This window comes from Amblyraja radiata, chromosome 5, assembly GCF_010909765.2.
Source record: "Amblyraja radiata isolate CabotCenter1 chromosome 5, sAmbRad1.1.pri, whole genome shotgun sequence".
NCBI classification, from domain to species: Eukaryota; Metazoa; Chordata; class Chondrichthyes; order Rajiformes; family Rajidae; genus Amblyraja; species Amblyraja radiata.
Genome location: NC_045960.1, coordinates 110,913,274 through 110,934,186, shown reverse-complemented (window position 1 = coordinate 110,934,186; position 20,913 = coordinate 110,913,274). Strand labels below are relative to the sequence as shown.

General features: G+C 46.7%; 1 protein-coding gene across 2 annotated transcripts in view; it reads right to left on the bottom strand.

Annotated features, from left to right (window-relative positions):
* The window catches only part of cdc40 (cell division cycle 40), a 165,251-nt gene extending 145,090 nt beyond the window's left edge, over window positions 1–20,161 (bottom strand). Inside the window, exons 1-3 of one of the 2 annotated variants that reach the window (XM_033021984.1) lie at window positions 19,882–20,161; window positions 19,647–19,755; window positions 4,974–5,060 (exon numbers count right to left, since the gene is read on the bottom strand). In XM_033021984.1, the coding sequence (XP_032877875.1) occupies window positions 4,974–5,060; window positions 19,647–19,755; window positions 19,882–19,940 (255 nt within the window). In that variant the 5' untranslated portion in view covers window positions 19,941–20,161. Of the gene's footprint in view, window positions 1–4,973; window positions 5,061–19,646 lie in introns of both variants that reach the window. The other variant, XM_033021983.1, reaches the window with a different exon arrangement.
* Between the last annotated feature and the right edge of the window lie 752 nt (window positions 20,162–20,913).

The following is a 20,913-nucleotide window of genomic DNA, read 5'->3' as shown; positions in this document are numbered from 1 at the left end:
GGTATAACTCGTCAGACGCATTGTGGCAGCTGCGAACCCTCAGTTTACATAAAGATAATAGCATCGATATTCACCAAGGCAGCAACTTTGTTTATCTAAATGCCACTTTTAGTCTCCTGTTCTTCTTCTTCTTATCGAGTCCACACACAAGATTAGAAGTCGTTCAGCCAGAGCTGAACACACTTCTCGACATCTGCACAATGGTGTCTGTCTTGCGCTTCTTGTGCTTCTTGTGCGTGGTGGTGGAAAGATTGGTTGAGACAGGGCCGCGACGTGAACGCTCTTTCCTTGACCCCCGTTGATTTAATGAGTATTAGAAAAAAATAGGACAAAATCACAGGTACATATTCTCTAAACGCTGGTGGCAATTCTACCGAAACTTACCAGACATTGGAAATAAACACTTCATTTAAAAAGACCTCTTCAAGGCTGCAGATTGCTGGTGAGACACTTTTGGAATGCTCTTTTATATATAAACAGCCTGGAAGCTCCGTAGAGATCGTGTGGGCAGAGAACGACCAGCATGTTCATTCCAGATTACCCACCTTCTGTCCCCTCTGTCCAGCTTCCGGGTTCACCGTTCGCAGGAGTTCCCATGGTAAACGCAAGAGTTATTACGGATATCGCACTGGCCACTACGTCCATATAATGTTTCAATGTTCAACCACAAGTGTACAAGTCACTCTTGGAGAAATTCAAGCTTGCTTGAATTTTCTCTCGAGTCAACAAGTTACACGAGTACCTGCCGTTAGCACCACGGTGGTCCACGAATGCCGTATGGTTATCGTACGAGGTTCCCACGATGTTCAACTCTGGTTACCTCTTGCGTCAAGTCGCCCCGTGAGAAAGGCCTATTAGATAGACCTCTTAAAGATAGCGAAGTCAGGGGATATGGGGAGAAGGCAGGAACGGGGTACTGATTGTGGATGATCAACCATGATCACATTGAATGGCGGTGCTGGCTCGAAGGGCCGAATGCACCTATTGTGTATTGTGTACTGTCTAGGAACAGCTTCTTCCCCACGGCCATCAGGCTATTAAACTCGCTAACTAACGGACTCTAAACTGTAACAGCCTATTGCACTTTATCTGCTTATTTATGTGTATATTGAACCGAACTGTTCTGTATTTATGCTTACAATACTCTGTTGTGCTGCATCAAGCAAGAATTTCATTGTCCAATCTGGGACACATGACAATAAACTCTCTTGACTTGACGGGCCTGTTCCGGTGTTGTACTGTTCTACATTCTTAAAGATAGGGGAGGTGGGGAGGCAGACTACGTCAGAGTGATGGATGAGGAGAAAGGAAAGGCCACAGCCAAAGGAATAGAGTTCTGAGAAAAGAATTAGGGACCAGGAATGGCTTCAGAGATTAAGGGGGGAAAGATAAAGCCGAGATTAAAATAAATGAGAAAGACTGGTCATGATCCACAGGGTGCTAATCCAATACAGCAAGGCGAGGGGTTATAATCATATGTTATGCAGGGAACAGGATGCAGGCTGCAGAACTTTTGAAGTTTAGTAAATGATGTGAACAATGGGAACTGATCACAAAAATAGTGAACCAGATGAGACTGAATGAAGAAAGGAAAGGATGAAAATGTCAGTTTCAGCTGTTTGGTGATGACAGAAAATCAGAATATCGCGACATGGAAAGAAACTGCTGAATAGAAAGTTATCGGGATGTCCTCTTTGTTGAAACAGAAAATTAAAATGCGTCAGGGCAGCCTATTGGCTCAGCGGTAGAGTTGCTGCCTTACAGCGGCAGAAACCCAGGTTCAATCCTGACTAAGGGTGTTGTCTATATGGAGTTTGTCCATTCTCCCTGTGACAGTGGAATTTCTCCGGGTACACCGGTTACCTCCTTTATTCCAAAAATGTTCGAGATTGTAGGTTTCGGGTTTGAATTTATTATGGGGAACAAGGAAATGGCAGACGAATGGAACAGGTACTTAGGATCCGTCTTCACTAAGGAAGACAAACAATTTCCCTGATGCACTAGAGGCCAGAGGATCTAGGGTGAAAGAGGAACTGAAGGAAATTCACATTAGGCAGAAACTAGTGTTGGGCAGACTGATGGGACTGAAGGCTGATAAATCCCCAGTGCCTGATGGTCTGCATCCCAGGGTACTTAAGGAAGTGGCTCTAGAAATTGTGGACGCATTGGAGATCATTTTCCAATGTTCTATAGATTCAGGATCAGTTCTTATGGATTGGAGGGTAGCTAATGTTATCCCACTTTTTAAGAAAGGCGGGAGAGAGAATACAGGGAATTATAGACCAGTTAGCCTGACATCGATGGTGGGGAAGATACTGGACTCAATTATAAAAGATGAAATAGCGGCACATTTTGATAGCAGTAACAGGATCGTTCCGAGTCAGCATGGATTTACAAAGGGGAAATCATGCTTGACTAATCTTCAGGAATTTTTTGAGGATGTAACTAGGAAAATAGACAAGGGAGAGCCAGTGAATGTAGTGTACCTGGAATTTCAGAAAGCATTTGATAAGGACCCACATAGGAGATTAGTGGGCAAAATTAGAGCATATGATATTGGGGGTAGGGTACTGACATTGATTAAAAAATTGGTTGGCAGACAGGAAACAAAGAGTAGGGATTAACGGGTGCCTTTCAGAATGGCAGGCAGTGACTAGTGGGGTACCACAAGGCTCGGTGCTGGGACCGCAGCTATTTACAATATACATCAATGATTTAGATGAAGAGATTCAAAGTAACATTAGCAAATTTGCAGATGACACAAAGCTGGGTGGCAATGTGAACTGTGAGGAGGATGCTATGAGGATGCAGGGTGACTTGGACAAGTTGGGTGAGTGGGCAGATGCATGGCAGATGAAGTTTAATGTGGATAAATGTGAGGTTATCCACTTTGGTGGCAAAAACAGGAAGGCAGATTATTATCTGAATGGTGTCAAGTTGGGAAAAGGGGAAGTACAAATAGATCTGGGGGTCCTTGTTCATCACTCACTGAGAGTAAGCATGCAGGTACAGCAGGCAGTGAAGAAAGCTAATGGCATGTTGGCCTTCATAACAAGAGGAGTCCAGTATAGGAGCAAAGAGGTCCTTCTGCAGTTGTATAGGGCCAGTGAGACCACACCTGGAGTATTGTGTGCAGTTTTAGTCTCCAAATTTGAGGAAGGACATTCTTGCTATTGAGGGAGTGCAGCGTAGATTTACTAGGTTAATTCCAGGGATGGCGGGACTGTCATATGTTGATAGACTGGAGCGGCTGGGCTTGTATACTCTAGAATTTAGAAGGATGAGAGGGAATCTTATTGAAACATACAAGATTGTTAAGGGATTGGACACACTAGAGGCAGGAAAGATGTCCCCGATGTTGGGGGAGTCCAGAACCAGGGGCCACCATTTAAGAATGCAGTGGAGGCCAATAATCTGGATGCTTTCAAGAAAGAGTTAGATAGACCTCTTAAAGATAGCGAAGTCAAGGGATATGGGGAGAAGGAAGGAACGGGGTACTGATTGTGGATGATCAGCCATGATCACAATGAATGGCGGTGCTTGCTCGAAGGGTCAAATGGCCTACTCCTGCACCTATTGTTGATTGGCTTTGGTTAAAAAAAAAAAAAAACTATGTTGGCCCTAGCGTGTATGATAGTGTTAGTGTATGGGGATGATGGTTGGTCATTGCAGACGGTGAGGCAAAGGGGCTTGTGTCCGCACTGTATCTCTAAGGTAAAGTCTGAAAGACCATCGTAATTAGAAAGGCAACTAGAAGCTAGGCCTTTATTGCGAGAGGAATTTCAAAAGTAGAGAGTTCTAACATTGGTGAAATGCTTTGCTTATTCATTCTGGTGTTATGAGATGTTATGAGATCACTTTCCATTGTGGGCACATGGTTAAAAGTTAAGGGACTTGTCATTTTAAAACATAAATGTGAGAGGAACTCTTCCCTCTTTGTAACTCTGGAATTCTCGAAGCAGAGGGCTGGTTGCCAAAAATCTTATGCAAATGCACTCCAAAGATTGACTGAATTTCAGTCCCACCAATGCTGTACAAACCCAGGGGTCTGTGTTCAAATTTCCAAACAAGCTAACAGAAAACTCGAAGAATATATCCTGAAGAATCTGTTTATACATAAACACAAACCATCTCTGGATCCCTGCAGTGTGCCTGTTACCAAAGATTTAACACGTGAAGCCCCCAAATTAGAAAGATAGCAAAGGAGCAAAGAAAGATTGCAAAGAATTTGTGTCGAAAATCTTCCTTACGCAGGCTAACAGGCCTGTAAATGTGATACACGCAGAATAATCATATAATCTGCAATAAAGCAAACTCAATTGGCCTGATCTGGGAGAGGGTATGTGTAAATTATGGGATGTGAAGTGTAGGGATTGTGTGTGGTTAAGGAGATATGTATGCGCGGAGGGGGCTATTCTGACAAGGGATGTCTAGAGGTAGATGTGATTTAATCCTGAGATAGAAACAAAAAGCTGGAGTGATTCAGCAGGTCAGACAGCACCTCTGGAGAACAGGAGCAGGTGACAATTCGGGGTCGAGACCCAGATCCAGGATGGAAGTTGAGGATTCACTGGATATTTTCAAGGGAGTTAGATATAGCTCTAGAGTTAGATTTTCAAGAGAGTTAGATATAGAGTTAGATTAGGGCTAAGGGAATCAAGGGATATGGGGAAAAAGCCAGAACAGGGTACTGATTTTGTATGATTAACCATGATCATATTAGATGGCGGTGCTGGCTCGAAGGGCCGAATGGCCTACTCCTGCACCTATTTTCTATATTTCTATGAGCATGCTTTACAGAAATTCAGGAAGTATACCGTAAAAAGCTATTTCAACATCCTAAATTCCCCAAATCCGACAATTTAAATTTAATGTAGAAATCCAATTTATGGAATGCTTTATTAAATTGACTCATAGGCCCAATATATATGTTTAATATATCGATAAAGTATTGCAGATCCCAGACATCCTACCTCTGGTGCAAACAATGTTTCATACGATGGGTTGAACATGACTTCCTTCTGAAGTGGGTCAAGGTGAATTCCTGCCTCCACATCTTCCTAGACAAGGAAACAGAATTCAAAATGGTTCAGCACAATTGGAGCATAACCTTAAAAACACAAAGGAGATAAAGTTAGGAAAGCAGGGCCCTCACTTAACTTTTTTTCCCTGTTGCCAGCCGGGCAACCTCGGCAGCTTTTTAGGTTGCCAAATGACAGTTTAGGTGGTCATTTAAGACGGCTTGCATGACGCGTGCGATAATGCACCTCATATTTTGCTTGGGTAGTTTACACCCCAGCGGTATGAATATTGGCTTCTCCAATTTCAGGTAGTCCTTGCTTTCTCCCTCCTTCAGGGCTCGAAATTAGCGGTTGCCCGGGTGCCATTGACCACTCAAAGTGCAGCCGGGCAACCTAAATGCTGACTCATTTTGCCCGGCTTGGCAATCAAATACTGGTTTATACCGATAGACATAAAAAACTGGAGTAACTCCGCGGGTCAGGCAGCATCTCTGGAGAAAAGGAATGTGACTTTTCGTGTCGGTGGCTGTATTCGTCTAGTATCTTTGATAGTGGGTCAAAGATACTAGGTGGGTGGTGACGAAGGGTCGGAGCGAATGACGGGCCCAGAACAGCAGCAGCAGCAACAGCGGCTCCATCGCCTCCTCCTCCTGCACCCCGCCCGGCGGAAGGAAGCCTCCCTCTCCCTCCTCCCGGCCTCGGCGTGCGAGAGGGGTTGTGAAAGCGCCGTTGGTGGATTTGCAAGCAGCGGCCGCTATCGCCCTGATAACGTCCACTGCTTGCAAATCCGCCAACAGAGCTTTCACAACCCCTCCCGCACGCCGAGGTCGGGAGGAGGGAGCCTCCTTCCGTCGTCTGAAGCAGCTGCACGACAGATCCTATAGCTATAGGATCTTTGAGCTGCACCGCTCGGCCCCGCACCTTCCTGTCGGCTGGCAGAGGAGAGGAGGCGGCGGCACTTTGGCGTTGGACAGGGACGGCCAAGGCAGCGGGGCGATGTTGTCCGAGGAACGCTGACCTTCCTTCCTCCCCACCTCCTCTGCCCCTTCCCCAACCCCCTCTCCCTCTTGTACGCCCCTCCCACCCCTCTTATCCTGGGACCGCTCCTCTCCATCCCGCACTGATCCCCATTCCCTCCTCCTCTATTCAGTCCTCACTGACATCCCCTGTGCTCCCCTCCCCATCTACCCCCCCCCCCCCACCAATCTATTCATCACCCTACCCACCTCGCATTGATTCTCCTGCCACCCTCCCGCCCCTCCATCCATCCTACACTGGTCCCCCAATTCATCCTGTACTGACCCCCCTTCCCATCCATCCTGCACTTCTCCCCCCGTTCATCCCGTACTGACCCATCCTCCATTTACCCTGCACCAATCCCCCCCCATCCATCCTGTAGTGATCTCCCCATTCATCTTTTACTGATCCCCTCATTCATCCCGTACTGATCCCCCATTCATCCTATACGGATCCCCTCATTCATCCTGCACAGACCCTCCGATCCACTGTCCTGACCCCCCCCCCCCAATTCATCCTGTGCTAACCCCCCCCCAATCCATCCTGTACTGATCCCCCCCCCCCCATTCAAGAAGAATGGGAGGAACAGTTTGAAGGGTCTCGACCCGAAACGTTGGCTATTTCCTTAGCTCCATAGATGCTGCCTCACCCGCTGAATTTATCCAGCATCTTTGTCGACCCCCATTCATCCTGTACTGATCCCCCCCCCCCATCCTTCCCGTACTGATCCCCCCCATTCAACACCACAGACATCTCCCCTCACAATTTTACATACTCCAACCAACACGTACTAATTCACCTGCCTCAATCTATCCATTCCGCACAGATTGCCTTCTCAAACCCCCCACCGCCATCTATCCACCCCGCACTGATTCACACACCCCCTGACCCTATTGTGCTTCATGGTCTACAGAGCGAACATTGACTATGTTTGATAACGGAATTCTATCAAATGTGTTTTAATTCCCAATGTTATTATTTGTTTTGACACCTTTAAACATATTACCAAAAGAACATTTGCTGCATTTATGTCCTTTGGCCATCTCTTGTCAGTTAGTGTAATGTTTAACCTGTCAGATGGGTTTAGTCGGTTTTAACAGCTATTATCAAAAAATGCCTTTAGAAATTTCCTTGCAACCTGTATATTTTGTTATGGATAAATTATGTGGTAAGTGTTTCTGTGCCAATAGTAATAACGACCCATGCTATGGCCATATCATGGTAATTTTCGGTCCTTCACAGAAAACATGCTTGCATCAATTGCAATATGTAAAAAGAGTTGAGATATTGTATTATAATTTTGCTGCATGTCATTGCAGTATATATAATGTCTTGATTGGTGAATATGTTTAGTTTGTGACTTTATTTGAAGCAGAAATAATATGTGAATGTAGACAAAAGTGCTGGAGAAACTCAGCGGATGCGGCAGCATCTATGGAGCGAACGGTCAGGAAAACGCCTCCGTTGCCATGCTGTGAAAACGGATAGGATGAGAAGGAGTTTCTTCCCAGAGTCCATTAGGACTGTAAACTCCTATCTCAGCAGGGACTAACTTTACTGTACCATTCTACTGTTGTGTGGTGTCTTTTTTAAATTGCTGTTTTTTTCTTTTTTTTCCTCCCACAAATAAGTAATATGTGAATATGTGATTCTGTTCCATTCCGTTTTACATTCCTGTTCTGTAGTTTTTGCACAATCCGCGAGCATTGCCACTTTTCATTTCACTGCACATCTCGCATGTGTATGTGACGAATAAACTTGACTTGGACCTAGTAACAATGGTTTACATCAGACAATTACAGTAATCTAGCACATTGTAAATTTTAGCTTAATGGGTCGCATTTTTATCCAAGCATCATCTCAAATCATATTACATAGTTAAACACAAATTCTACAGGAGCACTTAAAAGCAGAAAGGAGGGAATGTAGTGTTCCAAGGACCAAAGGCTAGTCTGTTCTGTCAGGCACTGTACAAGTAAATTAACTTTTGTCTCTACACAAAGAATACTGAGAGTTTTTCCCCAGACATATTTGTCAAACTTTAGTACTAAATTTATGATCCAATTATCATGCACTGACCTTGTCATGCACAAATGGTCTTCTGCTATTATAGTGACAAACTCAAAAGAAATTTGAGTGGCTAATTGCAGCAGTGGAATTGTACAGGTAACCCCCGAATTGCAGGAGATGGGGGGGGGGGGGGGGGGGGTTGGAAAGGGGTCTAGAAAAAAAGGCCACCCTACGATCTTCCGTAACACAAAGCTAATCATCTGCATATGCTTTAAGAAATGCAAGGCATTGAAAAAAGATTACTTCAATTTAATTCCATTCTTTTTACCCACAAAATTTCCATGGGAACGAATTATGTTCGGTACCGCAAATTTTTGGGTAGCCATTTGCGGATTCTGTCAGGGTGAATTTCTGTTCCCCAAATGGCATGGACGTTGTCTGCTTTACCCTTCTAATTATTATGGCATCTCATTCACTCTGCCATCATCATTAAATTTAGGGCAGCACAGTGGAGCAGCGGTAGAATCAATACCTTACAGACCCAGAGACCCAGGTTCGATCCTGATTAAGAGTGCTGTCTGTATGGAGTCTGTACGTTCTCTGTGTGAACAAATGGGTTTCCTCCAGGTGCTCTGATTTCCTCCCACATTCCAAAGACTTGCAGGTTTGTAGGTTAATTGGCTTCGGTAAATTGTCCCTAATGTGTAGGATAAAACTATTATGCTGGTGATCATTGGTTGGTGCAGACTCAGCAGGCGGAAGGGTCTGATTCTATAAACTAAACTGAAATTAAAAAATATATATACATCTTTACATCTGTTATGGATCTGCTAAGCTGCTGCAATTAGTTTAGTTTATTGTCATGTGGACCGAGGTACAGTGAAAAGCTTTTGTTGTGAGCTAACCAGTCAGTGGAAGGGCAATACATGATTACAATCGAGCCATCCAAAGTGTACAGAGTACAGATACATAAGGGAATAACGTTTAGAGCAAAGTAAAGCCAGTAAAGTCTGATCAGATAGTGCGAGGGTCTCCAATGAGGTGGATAGTAGTTCAGGACTGCTCTCTAATTGTGGTAGGATGGTTCAGTTACCTGATACAGCTGGGAAGAAACTGTCCCCAAATCTGGAGGTGTGTGTTTTCACACCTCAATGCCTTTCGCCCAATGGGCGAGGGGAGAAGAGGGAGCGGCCAGGGTGTGACGTACTTGATTATGCTGCTGGCCTTGTCGAGGCAGCGTGAGAAATAAATGGAGTCAATGGAAAGGAGATTGGCTCAACGAGTATCCTCATCTTCAATGATAGTGAAGCCTCATTGATAACAGCAACCCTTCCAACCACCAACCAAATCTTTAGCATTTATCACCTAAAAGAACAAAGTCAATCTGGAGATAGACACAAAATGCTGGAGTAACTCAGCAGGACAGGCAGCATCTCTGGAGAGAAGGAATGGGTGACGATTCGAGTCGAGACCCTTTTTCAGACAATCTGGACATGGGAATATTACCACCTGCAAGTTCATCTTTCAGTCTTACATCATTCTACAATGGAAATATATCATCATAATGCATTTATATTTTAGTCTGACTGAATTAAGATCTAAACAAGCAGGGCTCTCGCTTAACTATTTTTCCCTGTTGCCAGCCGGGCAATGTTGGCAGCTTTTTAGGTTGCCAAATGACAGTTTAGGTGGTCATTTAAGATGGCTTGCATGACGCGCGCTCGGACGAAGTGCGTAGTTACCAGTCGGAATTATGCTCAATGAAGCATTCACATATTATTTCTGCTTCAAAAAAGTCACAAACTAACATATTCACCAATCAAGACATGATATACACCACAATGACATGCAGCAAAATTATAATACGGTATCTCAACTCTTTTTACACATTGCAATTAATGCAATTTTTATTATTTCTTTCTACTTCCAAACAAAAATGTGGTTGGATTATTCAGCGTATGATCAACCTGTGTCAATAAATCCTGGACCTTGATAACATATATGCTTAACCATGCACACTACAGATTGATGCAAGCATGTTTTCTGTGAAGGACCGAAAATTATCATGACATGGCCATAGCATGGGTCGTTATTGCTATTGGTACAGAAACATTCTCGCTTCCCACATAATTTATCCACAACAAAATATACAGGTTGCAATGAATTTTCTAAAGGCATTTTATGATAATAGCTATTAAAACTGACTATACCCATCTGACAGGTTAAACATTACACTAACGAACAAGAGATGGCCAAAGGACATAAATGCAGCAAATGTTCTTTTAGTAATATATTTAAAGGTGTCAAGACGCCACATTACCGGACATTTAGATTTAGGTGTATGTGTTGTAAACAGCAATGAAGATACCCAGTTTGTAAGCAACAATTTAAAAAAAAAATTGTTGATAAACACTTTTTCCATCATTCCCACTTCAGAATTAACATTAAAATTTCAACTGAAATATCTCCTGACCAAATTTGTGATGTATATGACTGACTGTAGAAGTAAAATCTGGATAAATCCAACATATAGTTGTGAATGGGAGGTACACAAAATTGCTGGAGAAACTCAGCGGGTGCAGCAACATCTATGGAGCGAAGGAAATAGGCGACGTTTCGGGCCGAAACCCTTCTTCAAACCCTTCCTTAAACTGTGACCCCTTGTTCTGGACTTCCGCAACATCGGGAACAATCTTCCTGCATCTAGCCTGTCCAACCCCTTAAGGGTCTTGCAAGTTTCTATAAGATCCCCCCTCAATCTTGGTGGGAGGGTGGGAGGAGACAGCTGGAGGGTTAAGGAAGGGGAGGAGACAGCAAGGACTAGCAAAATTGGTAGAATTCAATGTTAATGCCATCCGGACGCAAGGTCCCCAGGCGGAATATGAGGTGCTGTTCCTCCAATTTCCGCTGGTGCTCACTCTGGCAATGGAGGAGACCCAGGACAGAGAGGTCGGATTGGGAACGGGAGGGGGAGTTGAAGTGCTGAGCCACCGGGAGGTCAGGTTGGTTATTGCGGACTGAGCGGAGGTGTTCGGCGAAACGATCGCCCAACCTCCGCTTGGTCTCCCCGATGTAAATCAGCTGACATCTAGAGCAGCGGATGCAGTAGATGAGGTTGGAGGAGATACAGGTGAACCTTTGTCGCACCTGGAACGACTGCTTGGGTCCTTGAATGGAGTCGAGGGGGGAGGTGAAGGGACAGGTGTTGCATTTCTTGCGGTTGCAACGGAAAGTGCCCGGGGAGGGGGTGGTGCGGGAGGGAAGAATTGACGAGGGAGTTGCGGAGGGAGCGGTCTTTGCGGAAGGCAGACATGGGGGGAGATGGGAAGATGTGGCGAGTGGTGGGGTTACGTTGGAGGTGGCGGAAATGGCGGAGGATTATGTGTTGTATTTGCCGGCTGGTGGGGTGAAAGGTGAGCACCAGAGGGACTCTGCCCTTGTTGCGAGTGCGGGGATGGGGAGAGAGAGCAGTGTGAGTTGTGAATGTTGCTCATTAAATAACTACAGTACCGATACTCCATATTAAGAGCATTGATTTGCCGTTAAAACGAATTCTGTAATAACGTGGCTATGGTAGCAGTGACAATCGAACACTGCGGTTTTAATGTTTCACGTGTTGACAATTTAATTAATCCATCTTTATGGATTAAAACAAATAATAACATTGGGAATTAAAACACATTTGATTGCATTCCGTTATCAAACATAGTCAATCTTAGCTCTGAAAATAGCAGTCAAAATATGGAGGGGACCGGGGGACAGAATATCTTGGTGGCCGCGCGCGCATGCACACACTCACACACACGCGCGAGGCTTCGAAGGCTTCTGTGAACGGTAATTTCAGCTCAATCCAGCGCTAAATGCAGCTCAACTGCCTGTCTCACCTACAGCCCTGTCTCAATCCAGACAGGGCTGTTGGTTAACCTGGCGGGACAGGCAGAGTGAGCTGGGTTTAGCGCTGCTTCACTGCGCTGGCTGTGGACCTGGGGGCACCGCCCCCGTCTGACCCTCTGGCCACCCCCGGGCATGGGGGGGCTCTCGGGTGGGGACGGGGATGGTCCAGTGGCGGTTCAGCAGAGATTGCAGCGCCGGAGACCGGGATCAATCCTGGCTGCGGTGCAGGTCTGCCGAGAGTGTTTTGGCACGTCTCCCTCCTCCAATCACCGCGCTCTATCCTCAGTCGCACCCCCCCCCCCCCCACTTCTCCGTCACGCCACACTTAGCATCTTTCCCACAACCTTCGCCGACACAAAACGTCACGTTCCTTTTCTCCAGAGATGCTGCCGGACCCGCGGAGTTAATCCAGTTTTTTGTGTCTATCTTTGGTATAAACCAAGTTGCCAAGCTGAGCAAAATAACTCGCCGTTTAGGTTGCCCGGCAGCACTTTGAGTGGTCAGTGGCACCCGGGCAACCGCTAATTTCGAGCCCTGACAAGGGTCTCAACCCGAAACATCACCCATCCCTTCTCGCCAGTTGCTGCCTGTCCCGCTAAGTTACTCCAGCATTTTGTGTCTATCTTCGAATTAAACCAACATCTACAGTTCCTTCCTGCACATTTATATTTTCTTATGACACAGAAGGAAGCCAATTAACCACTCAAGTCCACGCATCAATAATATCATGGCTGATCTTTTACCTCATTACTTTCTAGCATGAATCCCACACATTTGATGCCCTCGTTTTCAGATCAATGCGTTTCCACCCAATCTCAGACTTCAAACTTCAAGGTTGCCCAAGCTACCAGTTAACAGTGAAGCTGCATCACCATTCCTGTCAGCTACACTGAGCATTCGCACTTGCAGCCGCTCACTCAGCCCCACTTCATTATACCTAATAACCATGAGGATTGATGCAAATCTGGAAATCCAGCATTATATCAACATGCAGAAAATCCCAAATTAATTCAAAAAATGAAATAAATTGATTCAAAGAAGCAGGATATCCACATTTCAAGCCCGTTCACCACTCAGTACATCGTGACTGATTCTAACGGGGTGTCTATCTCAGAGTATTGTGCGTTTTTATCTTCTTACCAAAGAAATGATTTGCGTGCCATAGTGGGAGTGTAAAAAGGTTTGCCAGACTGACTCTCTGGATGAGATGACTGTCACGTGGGGAAACATTAAGTTGGCTAGGTTTCTTTTCAGTAAAGTTAGAAGAATAAAAGGTCAGCTGTTTGAGATGTATACAGTTCTGATAGCGCTGGACAGATAAGAGGACATGTATCCTGGCTGGGGTAAGTAGAAGGAGGGGAATGGGGTTACAGGTTCAACTTGCAGGACATGATATTTCGGATTGAGCTGAGGAGAAATTTATTTACAGAGCGTGGTGAACCTGTGACATTTGCTATACAAAGGGCTGCAGTGGTCAAGTTACGAAATATATTTAAGGAGATACTTTCTCCCCATTCAACCCACGCCGTTCACATGTATGCATAACCCATTGGGTCAAGTTATCCACTTTCTAAAGAAATTTAAGAGAATGGGAGAAAGTGGCAAGCAGTTATTGAGATCCAGTATACAGATATAACATTTAACATAGAAACATAGAAAATAGGTGCAGGAGTAGGCCATTCGGCCCTTCGAGCCTGCACCGCCATTCAATATGATCATGGCTGATCATCCAACTCAGTATCCTGTACCTGCTTTCTCTCCATACCCCCCGATCCCTTTAGCCACAAGGGCCACATCTAACTCTCTCTTAAATATAGCCAATGAACTGGCCTCAACTACCTTCTGTGGCAGAGAATTCCAGAGATTCACCACTCTCGGTGTAAAAAATATTTTTCTCATCTCAATCCTAAAAAAAATTCCCCTTTATCCTTAAACTGTGACCCCTTGTTCTGGACTTCCCCAACATCGGGAACAATCTTCCTGCATCTAGCCTGTCCAACCCCTTAAGGATCTTGCAAGTTTCTATAAGATCCCCCCTCAATCTTTTAGTACAAGATAAAGAACGATTGCAGATAGTCCAAGGATCTCCAGAGGTAGATAGTAGCTCAGGGCCACTCTTCAGTTGTTGATAGGATGGCTCAGTTGCCTGCACCACTTGCCTGATGGGAGGGAAGAGATTATGCTGGTTGCCTTGCCAAGCGGGAGTGAAGTATAAATTGAGTCAATGGAAAGGGGGTTGGTTGCTTTTGTATTCAGTATTATGATCGGATTGTATAGATTGCAAAACAAACATTTTCACTATACACTGGTGCATCTTACAATAATAAAGTTAAAGCTAGAAGGTATCTGGCGTCAGAAACCATCCCTCCACATATGCGACCTGACCCATTGACTTTGCCCAGTACCTTGTATGCTTCTCAAGATTCCAGCATCTGCAGTCCCCTGTGTCTCCAAGACAGATAATCTGTCAGCCAGTGGAATCACATCCACTATACAGCTTTCTCTCAGTAATTCCAGTCAGCCAACCTGGGACATAAAGTGCTGGAGTAACTCAGTAGAACAGGCAGCATCTCTGGAGAACATGTAAGTGAGACGTTTCAAGAGAGAGCTAGACAGGGCTCTTAAAAATAACAGAGTCAGGGGATATGGGGAGAAGACAGGAACGGGGAACTGATTGGGGATGATCAGCCATGATCACATTGAATGGCAGTGCTGGCTCAAAGGGCCGAATGGCCTACTTCTGCACCTATTGTCTATTGTTTTGGGTTGATACCCTTCTGCAATTTAGAACCATCAAGAGCACCCACGTCGCTTCAGGTGCACACACGGGCTCTCCAGATGCACCCATTTGCACTCCAGTGGCACCCACCAGTGCTCAGGTAACACCCATGTACACTCTAGGTGCCACCCATGGATGCTCCAGATGCACCCATGTGTATTCTAGTAGACCCGGACAGGCTTCAGCCCATCAACGTGCACCAATGGGCACTCCAGTGACAGCAAAGGGTGCCCCAGGTGCCACCCATGGTCACAGGAGTGCCACCTAGAAGTGCCACCCATGTAGACTCCAGTGCAACCGAGAAGTGCCAACCATGGGCGCTGCAGTGCCATCCATGTACACTCTAGGCACCACCCATGGGCGCTGCAGGTGCATGCTGTAGATTTGGGAGCAACAGCAGCAGGAGATTTAGCAAGAGATACGACTGATTGGCTCTAGCCCAAGTGGGAGGAGAGAAGTGAAAACAGTTAAAGTAGAGGCCAAGGACAGGCAGACTTTACTCAGAACTGCTGTAGTTTTGGGAGCAACAGCAGCAGGAGTTGAGCAAGAGATACGACTGATTGGCTCTAGCCCAAGTGGGAGGAGAGAACTGAGTCAGTGCCGGGAAAACAGTTGAAAACTGAGGAATTTGGTTTGTAAATTGGTAAATCAGGCAATTTATCAGTCAATTTAAGCAAGACGGCTCTTAGCGAGCGGCAGTGAGTGAAGTGCCCTGTGAGAAAAGTGTGAGTCTTCGGCTGAGGAGAGGAGACCACGCAATACGCTTGAGAGGTAGAGACGAAAGAAGATGTCAGGCAAGCTGATTCAGTGCGATGCTTGCAGTATGTGGGAGGTCAAGGACACCGCTGGTGCCTCTGGCTGCTACAAATGCGAGAAGTGCATCCAGGTAGAGCTCCTGAAGGGCCGTGTTGGGGAACTTGAGAAGCAAGTGGATGACCTCCGGTTCGTCCGAGAAACGGAGTCGTTCCTCGACAAGTCCTACAGTACGATTGTTACACCTAAGGTACTGGAAGAGAGAAGGTGGGAGACAGTGAGAACGGGAGGGAAGCATGGAATGCCAACGTCCCCGTGTGTTGTACCTCTTGTGAACAGGTTCACCCACTTAGGAGCTGTCGGGACAGAAGAGGTGTTTACACTGGGCGGCGGACTGGCTTGTGATGCGAATAGGGCTGTTGAGCCAAAACCAAAAAGGCCTAAGACAGGCAACGCCATTGTAGTGGGAGACTCCATTGTGAGAGGTACGGACAGGGGTTTCTGCGTCAACAGACGGGATGCGAGGATGGTGTGCTGCTTTCCTGGTGCCAGGATCCAGGATGTCACGGACAGAGTGTAGAAAATCCTCAAGGGCGAAGGTGAACATCCGGAAGTGGTAGTGCATGTCGGCACAAACGATGTCGGAAAGAAGGGGATGAATATTCTGCAGCGTGACTTTAGAGAGCTCAGAAAAATGCTGAAAAGCAGGACCTCCAGGGTTGTTATCTCCAGTTTGCTTCCAGTTCCTCGTGCTGGCGAGAGCAGGAACAGGGAGCTACGGGACCTGAACGTGTGGCTGAGGAACTGGTGCACGGGGCAGGGATTTAGATTCTTAGATCACTGAGATCTGCTTTCGGGTAAGGGGGAACTGTACAAAAGGGACGGATTGCATCTTAACAGGTGTGGGACCAGCATTCTGGCAGGCAGGTTTGCCACTGCTACACGGGTGGTTTTAAACTGAATATGGGGGGTGGGGTGTCTAATGGGATAGTGGAGGATGGAGTTAAAGGGAAAGGGTTTCTTAAATGTGTGAGCGTAGAGACAGAGGGGTGTAAAATGAGGGTAGAAGCAATAGGTAGCAAGGTGAAAAGTAAAAGTGGCAGGCAGACAAAACCAGGGCAAAAATCAAAAAGGGCCACTTTTCAACATAATTGTATAAGGGGTAAGAGTGTTGTAAAAACAAGCCTGAAGGCTTTGTGTCTCAATGCAAGGAGCATTCGTAATAAGGTGGATGAGTTGAATGTGCAGATAGCTATTAATGACTATGATATAGTTGGGATCACGGAGACATGGCTCCAGGGTGATCCACTTTTGCCTTCCATCACAGTGGGTCCACTGTGATGGATGTTTGTGTGAACTTAATTGTGTGTATGTCTGTAGGACATTGTTTTTGTTTGTATGGCTGTGGAAACAAAATTTCGTTTGAGTCTCACTGGGGCTCAAATGACAAATAAATTTGTATTGTATTGTAGGGTGACCAAGGCTGGGAGCTGAACATCCAGGGATATTCAATATTCAGGAGGGATAGAGAGAAAGGAAAAGGTGGTGGGGTAGCGTTGCTGGTTAGAGAGGAGATTAACGCAATGGAAAGGAAGGACATTAGTTTGGAGGATGTGGAATCGGTATGGGTAGAGCTGCGAAACATTAAGGGGCAGAAAACGCTGGTGGGTGTTGTGTACAGGCTACCTAACAGTAGTAGTGAAGTTGGAGATGGTATCAAACAGGAAATTAGAAATGCGTGCGACAAAGGCAAAACCGTTATAATGGGTGACTTCAATCTACATATAGATTGGGTGAATCAAATTGGCAGGGGTGCTGAGGAAGAGGATTTCTTGGAATGTATGCGGGATAGTTATCTAAATCAACATGTAGAGGAACCAACGAGAGAGCAGGCTATTTTAGACTGGGTATTGAGTAATGAGGAAGGGTTAGTTAGCAGTCTTGTTGTACGTGCCCCCTTGGGCAAGAGTGACCATAATATGGTTGAGTTCTTCATTAGGATCGAGAGTGACATTGTTAATTCAGAAACAATGGTTCTGAACTTAAAGAAAGGTAACTGGGAGAAATTCAGAGACCAGCAGAGGAGGACAAAGGGCTTAATTAGGAAAGGAAAAATAGATTATGAAAGAAAACTGGCAGGGAACATAAAACTGACTGCAGAAGTTTTTATAGATATGTGAAAAGAAAGAGATTAGTTAAAACAAATGTAGGTCCCTTGCAGTCAGAAACAGGTGAGTTGATCATGGGGAACAAGGATATGGCGGACCAATTGAATAACTACTTTGGTTCCGTCTTCACTAAGGAAGACATAAATAATCTGCCGGAAATAGCAGGGGACCGCGGGTCAAAGGAGTTGGAGGAATTGAGTGAAATCCAAGTTAGCCGGGAAGTGGTGTTGGGTAAATTGAATGGATTAAAGGCCGATAAATCCCCAGGGCCAGACAGGCTGCATCCCAGAGTACTTAAGGAAGTAGCTCCAGAAATAGTGGATGCATTAGTAATAATCTTTCAAAACTCTTTAGATTCTGGAGTAGTTCCTGAGGATTGGCGGGTAGCAAACGTAACCCCACTTTTTAAGAAGGGAGGGAGAGAGAAAACGGGGAATTACAGACCAGTTAGTCTAACATCGGTAGTGGAGAAACTACTAGAGTCAGTTATTAAAGATGGGATAGCAGCACATTTGGAAAGTGGTGAAATCATTGGACAAAGTCAGCATGGATTTACAAAAGGTAAATCATGTCTGACGAATCTTATAGAATTTTTCGAGGATGTAACTAGTAGCGTGGATAGGGGAGAACCAGTGGATGTGGTGTATCTGGACTTCCAGAAGGCTTTCGACAAGGTCCCACATAAGAGATTAGTATACAAACTTAAAGCACACGGCATTGGGGGTTCAGTATTGATGTGGATAGACAACTGGCTGGCAAACAGGAAGCAAAGAGTAGGAGTAACGGGTCCTTTTCACAATGGCAGGCAGTGACTAGTGGGGTACCGCAAGGCTCAGTGCTGGGACCCCAGCTATTTACAATATATATTAATGATCTGGATGAGGGAATTGAAGGCAATATCTCCAAGTTTGCGGATGACACTAAGCTGGGGGGCAGTGTTAGCTGTGAGGAGGATGCTAGGAGACTGCAAGGTGACTTGGATAGGCTGGGTGAGTGGGCAAATGTTTGGCAGATGCAGTATAATGTGGATAAATGTGAGGTTATCCATTTTGGTGGCAAAAACAGGAAAGCAGACTATTATCTAAATGGTGGCCGACTAGGAAAAGGGGAGATGTAGCGAGACCTGGGTGTCATGGTACACCAGTCATTGAAAGTAGGCATGCAGGTGCAGCAGGCAGTGAATAAAGCGAATGGTATGTTAGCTTTCATAGCAAAAGGATTTGAGTATAGGAGCAGGGAGGTTCTACTGCAGTTGTACAGGGTCTTGGTGAGACCACACCTGGAGTATTGCGTAAGTTTTCCTCTCCAAATCTGAGGAAGGACATTATTGCCATAGAGGGAGTGCAGAGAAGGTTCACCAGACTGATTCCTGGGATGTCAGGACTGTCTTATGAAGAAAGACTGGATAGACTTGGTTTATACTCTCTAGAATTTAGGAGATTGAGAGGGGATCTTATAGAAACTTATAAAATTCTTAAGGGGTTGGACAGGCTAGATGCAGGAAGATTGCTCCCAATGTTGGGGAAGTCCAGGACAAGGGGTCACAGCTTAAGGATAAGGGGGAAATCCTTTAAAACCGAGATGAGAAGAACTTTTTTCACACAGAGAGTGGTGAATCTCTGGAACTCTCTGCCACAGAGGGTAGTCGAGGCCAGTTCATTGGCTATATTTAAGAGGGAGTTAGATGTGGCCCTTGTGGCTAAGGGGATCAGAGGGTATGGAGAGAAGGCAGGTACGGGATACTGAGTTGGATGATCAGCCATGATCATATTGAATGGCGGTGCAGGCTCGAAGGGCCGAATGGCCTACTCCGGCACCTAATTTCTATGTTTCTATGCATGGGTGCCCCCCCCCCCCCCCCCACAGACCAATGTATGTCCCAGTGCCACCCATGTAGACTCAAAGTGCCACCCTTGTACACTCCGGGTGGCACCCACGGGTGCTCCAGTGCCAGACATGTGTCCACGCCGCCAACCCAGGGCTTCGGCCCATCACCAAACCCACCTTCACGGCGACGTCGGGCGCCGAGTTGAGAGCCAGCGCCAGCGAGCTGGCGGCGTCGAGGGGCTGCAGGTGAGCCAGGGCGTCGGGGCTGGGGTCGGGGTCGGGGTCGTGGGGGGCTGCATGGTCATCGTGGCTTGGCGAGTGGTCATCGTGGCTGGGCGAGTGGTCATCGTGGCTGGGCGAGTGGTCATCGTGGCTGGGCGAGTGGTCATCGTGGCTGGGCGAGTGGTCGCTGCCGTCGCTGCCGCTGCCGCTCTCGCTGCCGTAGGAGGCCAACGCCGCCATGGCCGCCATCTTGGCCGTCGTGTGACGCCGAACTCCAGCCGCCGGACCACGAAACTTCACTTTGGGGTTTTTTCTACTCTCTTCCCCCTCCCTACCGTTCGCATCCGTCTTATTCCTCACAGGGATTGCTTCCGTATTTTTAAGCGTCTTTATTTACAAACAGCAGCGAAAATGTTCGGAGACGGGCATGGCCCGCGGCAGCACCGCCTTCCCAGCCAGCGCGCTCTCATTGGCTGGGGGATGGGTGGGCGGGACATGTGGCTCGCTGCCGATTGGCCGCCTGGGCTGTCGGTCACGAGTCGAGCCGCAGCCCCGCCTTCCCAGCAAGCGCCCCCTCATTGGCTGGTGAGGAGTGGGCGGGACATGTATCTCGCTGCTGATTGGTCGCCTGGGCTGTCGGTCACTAGTGGAGCCGCTGCCCCGCCTTCCTATCGCTCTCATTAGCTGGGGGGGTGGAGTGGGCGGGACATGTGCCTCGCTGCCGATTGGTCGCTTGGGCTGGCGGTCACTGGTGGAACCGCTGCCCCGCCTTCCTATCGCTCTCATTGGCTGGGAAGTAGTAGGCGGGACATGTGGGTCGCATCCGATTGGCCGCTTGGGCTGTCGGTCACGAATCGAGCCGCAGCCCCGCCTTCCCAGCGCTCTCATTGGCTGGGGGGAGTGAGTGGGACCTCCATCTGTTACCATTGGCCGCCCGGGCTGCCGCTCAAAGTAATGTCGTCACAATATACGGAAGCGCTCCAAGCTCGAGCATCAGCACCGATTATAAAATCTTTGATCAGCACCGCCTTCCCAGCGCCCTCATTGGCTGCACATGGGGGTGGGCGGGACATGGCCACCAGATCACAGAAACATACACAATAGATGCGGGAGCAGGCCATTCAGCCCTTCGAGCCAGCACCGCCATTCAATGTGATCAAGAGTCAAGAGTGTTTTAATGTCATGTGTCCCAGATAGAACAATGAAATTCTAATTTGCTGCA